The 10,744-nt window shown below is 40.1% G+C and overlaps 1 protein-coding gene across 2 annotated transcripts; it reads left to right on the forward strand.

The window, feature by feature from the left end:
* Positions 1–568: 568 nt before the first annotated feature.
* ppt1 (palmitoyl-protein thioesterase 1) lies at positions 569–10,342 on the forward strand. Of its 2 annotated transcripts, NM_001006874.1 has the most exon segments (9): positions 819–960; positions 1,099–1,208; positions 1,874–2,001; positions 2,135–2,205; positions 3,235–3,337; positions 3,413–3,503; positions 7,463–7,561; positions 7,648–7,719; positions 8,365–10,342. In NM_001006874.1, coding segments are annotated over 9 exon segments (900 nt in total). In that variant the 5' UTR covers positions 819–857; the 3' UTR covers positions 8,488–10,342.
* The last annotated feature ends 402 nt before the right edge of the window (positions 10,343–10,744 follow it).

Here is a 10,744-nt window from a genome sequence, read left to right on the forward strand (position 1 = left end):
ACATGTCTCTGGGGGAACTGAGAGTTGCAGCTTAAAGGGCAATTTCTAATAGTCCAGCTACTGTATCTGTGTCCTACCTGTGTCTGCACCCGAATGAATGAGATACGCTGGGGTGCAGGCACATGTAGCTGAAATACACATAAAAACGCAAGAGAATGCAAAGCCTCGCGTTTTTATGCATGTTTTGGCTACATGTGCCTGCTGGAGCGTATCTCATTCATTCCAGTGCAGGCACACGTAGGAGGCGGAGGGCGTATTTTCAGCAAGCGTTTTTTGGCTTGCCAAGAATACGCCATGTCTGACATCAGCCTAAAACCAGACCCCAAAAGCCCCAGAAATGTGTTTAAACTTTAAATAGCCTGCCAAATTTATTCAAATGGGAGTGTTATTTAGGGGGCGTGGTTGCAAAAACTGGCAAGGTCAAAAAAAATCACTGCCCTGCATGCAGCATTTATTTTTGTCCCTCTTTCCAATTTCAAAATGTTGTGAGGTATGCATTTTTTAGTTTGCGTAGGCTATTTTTTTTTCAATTTTACCCAGTTACATTTTTATACCGAACTGCTCCTTTAACACCCTTTAAACCCTCCATAGAAGGTTACTGCGCATGCGTGAAACTCGATTAACCCGCGGTTAAGGATTCGAAAGAATATCAAGTTATTGCTGCTAGCCTGATAGCCTCTAACAGAGTCTAACAGAACTTCATCACTGTCAGTTTTCCGCCCCAGTCTATGAATTTTTAGTGAGGCCAGAGATGGTGGGCGTGTAGCAGCGGAGCGCCATGCACTGCTACTTCCTCTTTCCAGTCAAAGGCTTGAAGAGCGCTCGCTATCACGTGACCGGTTATATGTTTACTGAGAATGGCAGCGTGTAGGGCTCTTACACTGACAGCTCTGCTACTGACTTTGTGCAATGGGAAGACAGAAGCGGACCCGGTACCTTTAGTTATATGGCACGGAATGGGTGAGGGACTGACATCAGTGTTTTTAATACTAAATGTCAACTTTTTCGTAGCAACTCAAGTTTAGCTCAGCTTCCTTAGTAGGAGCGATTAACATTTCAGAGCAGCTCAGTTCAGTTCTGATCCTTTGTGTTCCTCAGGTGATTCCTGTTGCAATCCCTTCAGTATGGGGGCAGTGAAGAAAATGGTGGAGGAGCAGATTCCAGGCATATATGTTCTTTCACTGGAGATTGGGAACAGCATCCCAGAGGTAGGAATAAAGTTTGATAGAACAAATACCGTCTGCAAGCCTTGAATGTACAGTAGGAAGTATTGCATTGGGACCTGACTTTTGTAGGGTGTCATAATAGTTAAAAAACAAACATAAAAACTTATCCTTCTTAAGGGGTAGTTTACTCTTAAGTAAATTTGTAGTATGTTATAGAATAACCTGTTCTTAGCAACTTTTCAGTTGGTCTTTATTTTGTATAGTTTTTTTTAATATTTACCTTTATACTTATTGTTATTATTACTTTTCTATGTATATTTCTATGTATATCCCTGTCTCATTTACACCACTGCTTGTTTGCTAGGGTAATTAGGACCCTAGCAACCAGATAGTTGTTGAAATCCCAAACTAGAGAGCAGCTGAACAGAATGCTAAATAATTCAGACTCCATACATAATAAAAAAAATGAAGATCAATTGCTAATTGTCTCAGAATTACCACGCTCTGCATCATGTTAAAAGTCAATTCAATGGTGAACAACCACTTTAAACATGCAATAAAATAGCATAAATATATGGAACTATGTTGTTTGTGTACATTTGTATCTATGCCCAGAATCTGTTGTAGACCTAGTCTACACTATATACATTATTTGGCTATCTAACCTACAATATTTGTCATTCTTTGTTTTCTAAACCTTTCACTAGGACATGAAAAACAGCTTCTTCCTTAATGTGAACGAACAAGTGGATGGTGTTTGTAAAGAGCTAGCTCAAAATCCTAACCTGAAAAATGGATACAACAGTATGGGATTTTCCCAGGGAGGGCAGTTCTTGTAAGTTGGAGTCTGTTGTACTTCTACGTGTGTTGGGTTTATGTTAAAGCAGGGTGAGCAGGTAACACATTGGGTTTATGTTCAAGCAGTATGAGCAGGTTGCTCACTGAGGTGACTTTTAATGTCCTTTTAGGAGAGCAGTGGCTCAGAGATGTCCTTCTCCACCCATGAAAAACCTGATTTCTATTGGAGGACAACATCAAGGTATAGCATACACTTGTTTTTCATTTTTACAGTAAACTTTCCAATACACCTCAAATACAGGACATTGTGGGAATGGAAAACTAATGTTGCGGGAAGAATATTTCTGATTAGTTGTAATTCTTAGTTGCATAAATGAGAATCATTTACTTTGGGTTAAACTTCATTGCACTGCATGTGACTTTGTTCTCAAATTACATGATTTCTTGAACAGTTCTTCTTTCAGGAAACATTAATTAGATTTAGTGGCGTATCGAGCATGCGCCAGGCCCCCCTGCAAACACGAGAGCGGCTTAGAGAAAGCAGACCCCCGTGACCGTGGGGTCTGCTTTCTCTATAGTTACACCACTGATTAGATTTTGTCTGATCATAAGTTCTTTTTGCCTGTTGAACTAAGTCAAATGTTACATTAACTCAAATGCATTGCTTTGCACTGTTAACATGTTTATATTTATGTTAACTTTTTATATGCCAAAGATGCAGCTGTAGGTTTTTGGGGACACTTTTAAAGGAATACAGACCATTTTTGTATATTGTAATTCACTGGTGTGTTATCCCCGGTGCCTAATAACATAGTGATTTTTCCCAAATTCCCAATTTATGGCTATATAACTGCTCAAAAGCTTAGTCTGACTACAGAGTGCTGAAAGTCAGCCAGCCTTCCCCAGCATTTAATGGAAGACCCGGCATATGGCCACCCCCCCCCACATTTCATGACAGGTAAAAAGAGCTCTACAACAATTGTCATTTCTGTTAACTTTCACTTAGATGCAATGTTCCTATGGGATCTTTTTAATAAAAAGTTGGTATTTGTGACTACAGTTTTGGTGCTACCATGGCTGTTGGTGTAGGGTGGGGTACATTGACCTCATGTCTACGCCAGTAAGCACAGACTAAAGCTACCCTGTTTGCAGTTAAAAGAACAGTTCCCACAGTGGCATACTGTGTTCCATCTGCTTTAATATATTGTCTATATCCCCATCCCTTAATGTAATGTCTACATTTCTGTGGCTGACTCTCTATCTTATGTAGGAGTCTATGGATTTCCACGATGTCCAGGAGAAATTTCCCATATGTGTGACTTGATAAGAAAACTCCTGAATTATGGTGCCTACACTAGAGAAGTACAAGATTAGTGAGTATAAGTAGGGATAAAATATTTCTAATGCAGGATATGCAGAAATACTTAGACATTACCTTCTCACTACAGTCTGGTTCAAGCTGAATACTGGCATGACCCAATAAATGAAGAGCAATACAGAAACGGCAGTATTTTCCTAGCAGACATCAATCAGGAGAGGGTGAGTAAAAAGCAAAGAAAGCATAATGAAATTGCTGAAAACAGGACTTTCCTATCAACCACACTGTAGTTATTATAATGAAACAATAAACTGTAAAAGTAAAATGACATTTTATTTGTGGTAATTTCCTTTTCCTTGAAGTCCATACTGCCCAGCATACAGGACTAGATGTACTGCTATATATGATGCCAAGGAAATGTGGTTAACATACAATAGGTTCATCATTGCTTTTCTGTATGTACTTAATCATGTATGTACTAAGGCTGATTCATAATATTGTTAAGAAATGGGAACACAAACACAAAAGTCTCTTTTGAACTTACATCCCAGTTATTTATATTCATTATTTTAATGGATTTTCTGTGGAAAAGAATTGTCCACCCCAGATTGACATTGTGAGGTGCTGCTACTAAAAGTTTTTGAAGGAGAACTAATGCTTAACTAAAGAAGGGTAGAAATATTGTCCATTACCTTTTGAGCTTATGTACCAGCCCAAGGCACCTTCATTCCTTTAGCAGAGATCTGTGCCCCCAAAGATGCCCCCAGTAGCTCCCCATCTTTTCTGCTGATTCACTGCACATGCTCTGTGCTGCTGTCACTTACCTGACCATAGGGACCCACTCACAATACACTGGATATATAGAATAGTAATAAATACAGATAATTACTGCATGGCTACTCTGAAACCAATGCAGAATCATCTTATATGACAGGCCAGCCTTATTTTCTGAAGCAACCAATAAGATTTGCTTCTCAACAGCTGCCCAGAGAACACTGAGCATGTGAGTGTCACTTACATTCCTAACAAAATCCAAGATGGGGAGCTGCTGTGACAAATCTGAAGACCTGAATCATTGCTGCTAAAGAGATGCTGAAACCTTAAAGTGATACTGACACCAGAAATTAAACCTTTTTTTATATTTTTCATAACATTGTCTTTGCATGAGCTTTATAATTTTGCCATAAATGTATTTCCTGAGGCTTTTACATTTCCTATCTGATCCCCCATCTTTCTCTATGAGGGGGCTGCCATATTTGTGCAGCAGTAGTCTGTTAGCATTAGAGGCTATAACTGACAGGCTGAGAAGGGACAGTCAGGTCGGCAATACAGTCAGGTTTAGGAACTTCAAGAACAATTACTTACAAAAGCAGCTCTATCAGTGAAAAATGATCAACATGACCTATAGGTAACTTTTTATGTAGATTCATATTTTAAAAAGTAGTTTTTTCGTGTCAGTATCACTTTAAGGCTGGTGAAGTAAGCTCAGTATATTCTTTTAGGGCTTAGTTTTTCATTTTTCTTTTCTTTTTTTTTTTAAGATTTTATTTTACATTTTTAATTTTTAACAACAACATTAAAGGAACAGTCCCTTTAGGACAGACAAAGAGAGAGAGTCAAGGGGAGTGGAGAGAAGAGAGGAAGAGAAAGAAAGCAAAAGGAAGGGAGTGAGCTGGGGGGAAGTCGGAGGGTTACATTTGTGCTATTCCTTTAACAGCACAATATCCCTTCACTGACTGTTCAGAATCTGTTAAGGTGGTGTGTTTGCCATAAGCCATGATCCCCATATGGCCTCGAATTTGTTCGGGCATCCGCGAGCTTGGTATACCAGTTTCTGCTTTGGTAGGGAGTCGTTTATAAGCTTTTTCCAAAAGTTCAGCGAGGGTGGTCCTGTAGCTTTCCAGTGTAGTAATAATGCCTTTTTGGCATAATATAGCAGTTGCAGATAGCATAACTTAGCTGGAGGTCCCAGCTGTAGTGTTACCAGTATGCCCAGCAGACACAAACTGGGCGACAGAATATTGGGAAGTGATAAAGCCAACTCAGCATAGCTAAGCACCTTCCGCCAGAATCCCTTTACTACTGGGCATTCCCAAAAGACATGGTAGAAGGACCCCACCTCATTAAGACATTTAGGGCACTGGTCGGAGGCCCCAGGGTATATTCTAGCCACTCTTTGCTGGGTGAGATACACTCTATTAAAGGAAAAGTAACGCTAAAAATTTTTAACTAAAAAAATCTATTCTACCCTCCCCCAATAATTGCCCTATCCTGAAAACTATTTGTTATTTATAATGCTTTAGAAGAAAATACCTGTAAAAAACTTGGCTTCCGGTCATTTCAACAAAGGCGATATGGCGATGCCGGGAAAGTTTCAGGGGATATGGCCATGCAGGAGAAAGTATCGGGTGAAGTTTAACTATGCGGCGATTGACTGATCGAGTCTAGCCTTCCTTCTGTATAGGAAGGAGTCAGGCTAGACTTGATCAGTCGATCGCCGCATAGTTAAACTTCACCCGATACTTTCTCCTGCATGGCCATATCCCCTGAAACTTTCCCGGCATCGCCATATCGCCTTTGTTGAAATGACCGGAAGCCAAGTTTTTTACAGGTATTTTCTTCTAAAGCATTATAAATAACAAATAGTTTTCAGGATAGGGCAATTATTGGGGGACGGTAGAATAGATTTTTTAGTTAAAAATTTTTAGCGTTACTTTTCCTTTAAGGAATTTAATCTGTACATATCTATCCCTACTTGAGATGGTGATTTGGGGTACCTGATTTAGAACGTCTTTCCACATCTCTTCCTCTAAATCTGGTATGTCTTCACACCATTGTTGTTTAACCTTAAGCTGTTGGATGGTATTTGTTTGAATTAGTACAATGTACATATATGTTAGCACTTTCACTAAGTCGGGTCGGCAGAGATATCGCTCCAGTGTGGTTTCAGTAATGGCTATTGGCGTTATGGGGAATTGTGACTGGAAGGCATGTTTTCGTTGTAGATATTGAAATATCATGTTCGCTGGAAGTTGGAATTCAGCTTGGAGTGCATTGATAGTTTTTCTTTAAACAAGTACCACACTACAGTGTTGTCTAACCTTTATTATGATTTAGTCTGATAATGTTATAGACATGTTGAAACACTGGATTTTACAAAATAAAGTCTATGGAGAATATGGGCAAAACTGGGGCCATTCCAATGGTTTGGATAGTTACATGTTAGCACTTAGTGACTTTTTTAGCACTAGATACTTTTATGTACGACATACCGTAGCATAGCTGCCTTTGTGACAGCAGACGGAATTTAAATAAACTGTGCAAGTGACAGTATCAGCAGCACCCTTTTTATATATAAGAGATTGTCCCCATCTCTTATATATAAAAAGGGTGCTGCTGATACTACCATTAAGGTGAATCACCCACAATACATATTCAAGTAACATATATATTTTAATCCCCCCAACATTTTAAATTTCACACCGATTTGTACTTAAATATGTGACTGATTGCCCTCTACAGAGAAGCTACATATTTTTAAGGATATGTAAACTCCTCACACAAAAGTGAACAGCCTCTTTGAAATCTATAAATACCTGCCACTCAGGTTGTTCAAAAGTTAATAGTAAGGCTGCAGCATCCCCTTAATCACTTGGGATTCCTTCTCCTCCTCTAACCCACTGGGCCCCATCCCTTAGGAACTGACTTTGGCTACTGAGCATGCTCAGTTCTTCTCAACTCAGGTTACCAAACACGCCCTCCAGTCTAGCAGCCAATTAAATGGCACTGCTGGTTTCCCTAGAACAGTGGTTCTCAACCTTCCTAATGCCGCAACCTTTTAATACAGTTCCTCATGTTGTGGTGACCCCCAACCATAAAATTATTCCTAAAACCATCGGAAATATGTTTTTTCAATGTTCTTAGGCGACCCCTGTGCATTCTTCACTGCATTTTTCATTGCATGTGCTGGTTGCAGGTGTAAATGTCAATGATAATGTTTCAGAGGGAAAATGGCCACTGGGTGAAAGCTGCTGTTGTTTACAGTGTGGTGTGGGGGAGATATACCCAACTTATATACAAGGTAGGAAAATGTATGCATGTTAACATGTCTTTAAATGTAGAATGCCTCTGCTGAGCAGTATCCATCCACAACCCAAGCTCTATGTCCTGTTTTTCTTAGCATGTGAATGTGAGTTACAAACAGAATCTTCAGCTGTTGGAAAAGTTTGTGATGGTGAAATTTCTTAACGACACCATGGTAGATCCTCCAGATACAGAAGTAAGAAATCCATTTAACCTTAACAGTATTCCTGTATCCTAGCAATCCTCAGTCAGATGGATTTACAGCATTGTGTTTGTTTTTAGTGGTTTGGGTTCTACAGACCAGGACAAAGCAAAGAGACCATCACATTACAGGAGAGCAATTTGTACATGGAGGTAAGCAACTGCAGGAATAAAACTTACACTGCTTCACTGGCATGCTCATAGGAACTGTTCCACTCGGCAACTTCCTCTTGTGTTTAAATATAGTGAAACACGTTTACATAATGAGAATACCTAACATCCCTTTAAAGTCTTTTTGTCGCTTTCTCAGCTTTTTGTACAGTTAAAGGAACAGTAACATCAAAAAATTAAAGTGTTTTAAAGTAATTAAAATATAATGTGCTGTTGCTCTGCAAAAATCTGGTGTTTTTGCTACAGAAAAGCTACTATATAAATAAGCTGCTGTGTAGCCATGGGGTCAGCCATTCAAGCTGGAAAAAAGGAGAAAAGGCACAGGTTACATAGCAGATAACTAGTAGATAAGCCCCATATAATGGGGGTTTATCTGTTATCTGCTAAGTAACCTGTGCCTTTTCTCCTTTGAATGGCTGCCCCCATGGCTACACAGCAGCTTACTTATATAAACTATAATAGTCTTTCTGAGGCAAACACATCAGTTGTAGCAATGCAGGGCAACAGTATATTATATTGTAATTACTTTTATACACTTTCATTTTTTGGTGTTACTGTTCCTTTAAGGTCAGTGGTGGTGCCGTGCCTAGAAGCTTTACTAAACTTTTTTTTTTTTTTTTGCTGTAGGACCGTTTGGGGCTTAAGGAAATGGAAAAAGCAGGAAGGCTGGTGTTCCTTGGGGTGGAAGGAAATCACCTACAATTCTCAAAAGAGTGGTTTAACAAGAATATCATTCCCTTTCTGCACTGATTTTTCACTATTTTTTAAGGGCTTCTGTAGCTTAATTTTATGTTGCCTGTGTATTTGTCTAATGAAAATATTAAGAGATGAAATGCTCTCCTTTTGTTAATGGCTCAGCTTGCAGTTTAAGATTGTCTAAAGGTCCCCATACATGGGCCGATTGTGGCTGCCGATGTCGGTCCCTTGGACCGATTCTGCAGGTTTTCGGTCCGTGTAGGGGCAGAAACTACGGCCATACCTGACAGATATCTGGCCTGAAATTGGCCAGATATCGATCAGGCAGGTTAAAAGAATGTCAGATCGGGGACCGCATCGGCTCGTTGATGTGGCCCCTGAACCAACTGCCCCATTGCCGCCATTATAATTCGAGCGTTTGGCCCCAGGGCCAAACGATCGAATTAGCCCACCCGTAGGTGACCGATATCGCGAGGCGACCTCGCCAAGCGAGCAAAGCTTCACGTGTATGGGGAGCTTAAGCAATCATTTCCACAGACCACTTATTGTATAATCCGTTAAAAGAGGCATTGCTAGATAAATTGACCCATAATGGGACTTTACATTGCAGGGGGAATTTCTATGCTATGGCAATTTCCATAACAGCCACATTTGAGTTTCCCATAACTTGTAGAGTAGCAGTTCCCTGTGTTTTTTTTCCACCCTTCTTCAGTAAGGCCCAGCAAGGCCCAGCCTAAAGATCAGTTTAGCTGAAAGCTGGGGAGAATATCTAGTTGCCCTCCTAGATATTGCTAAAAGCCCAGTTTAAATATCAATTATTGGGTGACAGAGATACTATAAACAATGTCGGAAAAGGTATTCTATAGAAGAATGGGAGGTATAGTGACCCTCTGAAACATGTCCTTTAAATGAAGGCACTTTAGTCAGGGCTCTTGTAAGATAAAATGTCTTTATTTACTAATGTAGATGTAAATTTCTTTTCTAACAGTAGTGCCAGAGAAGCATCTGTACTGTAGATTGATACATTTTAACTGACCAATAAAAAAAGCAAGATATTTTTGAAAAACTGCACTGTTTTTATTGTGATCTTTAAAATGTATCGGCCTGTGATATTCTCTGAAATAACACCTTTAAACTAGTGTTTAAGCCACTGGTTCTTTTAATGGCAGCTAATTAAAGGAGAAGGAAAGGTAAAAACTAAGTAAGCTTTATCAGAAAGGTCTATGTAAATACAGCCATAAGCACTCACAGAAATGCTGCACTCTGTCCCCTGTCAAAAGATTTGTTGTCTCTGTTTTCCTGTGCCAGAGACACGCAGCTCTCTCCCCTCTCCTGCTCCCCCCCCCCCCTTAGGAATGTGAATCTGAGCCAATTAGCAGGAAGCTTCCTCATAGTCTTACAAACTGAGCATGTACACGGGTTTTGGTCTCAGTGCAGTAGTGAGGCATTATGGGAACTTTCTTTACACAGCTCAGCATTTTTTTTCCTATAAGGCTACTGATCATCCACGGGAGAAATATGGGGAGACTTAAGGGCACTATTGAGAGATCTGAAGGTATGCCTGCAGCTTGAGATTAACTCTTTATTAGCCTTTCCTTCTCCTTGAAGGAAGTGATATTCCAGACTTTACAGAAACATATAGCTATGTCTTGCTGCTTGAGTCCTGGCTTTGATTTCAAATGGGCAATATCTGCAAGGAGTTTGTATGATTTCCCTGTTTCTGCATGGGCTTTTCCCAAAACAAGCAGGTGCATTGGTTCCTGATAAAACTGCTCTTATGTACATGTGATGTGATAGGGTCAACTATAAGCTCCACTATGCAGAGACTGGTGTAAATGATGAACAAACCCTATAAAAGCATTCTTTAATAAATGTTTGTGCTAAATAAATAAAGGATAATTAAAAACCATGCACTAATTTCTCTTTCCAATAGTGGAGCCATCACTAGTTAGGAACTTCAGGATTTGGGTTTAGGCTGTCACACTGTTTACATTTGTTTTCCTGCCTTATAAGATTTTACCATTTACTCAATCCTGACAAAACACCTGAGAGGGAAGATGCGTCACTGACCAGCAAAGTGACAGGGGATCTGGAAAAGGAAGGTGGGGGGAACGGAGGACAAGAATCACTTTTTTCAGGCAGGTGTCTGCTCTGTGTATAGGCAGAGTGCCCAAAGTTCTGGTTGTCAGGGCAGCTACACAGAGCTGCAGATAAGGGCTTTGGGTTCTGGCAAATGGCAGAAGGGGCTGTTGCAAGATGCTGCAGTCAGTATTGGGCTGGCAGGGGCTTTTTGGGCTTGAAATGCCAGGAC

The sequence above is a fragment of the Xenopus tropicalis genome, chromosome 2, assembly GCF_000004195.4.
Source record: "Xenopus tropicalis strain Nigerian chromosome 2, UCB_Xtro_10.0, whole genome shotgun sequence".
Lineage (NCBI taxonomy): Eukaryota > Metazoa > Chordata > Amphibia > Anura > Pipidae > Xenopus > Xenopus tropicalis.

Bases quoted from the DNA above. Each gene is read 5' to 3' on its own strand.
- ppt1 (XM_031895869.1), top strand. From the start codon at position 858: ATGGCAGCGTGTAGGGCTCTTACACTGACAGCTCTGCTACTGACTTTG. The intron at 2,206-3,234 runs GTATAGCATACA...TATCTTATGTAG, and splicing joins TATTGGAGGACAACATCAAG to GAGTCTATGGATTTCCACGA. The intron at 3,504-7,285 runs GTGAGTAAAAAG...ATAATGTTTCAG, and splicing joins CAGACATCAATCAGGAGAGG to AGGGAAAATGGCCACTGGGT.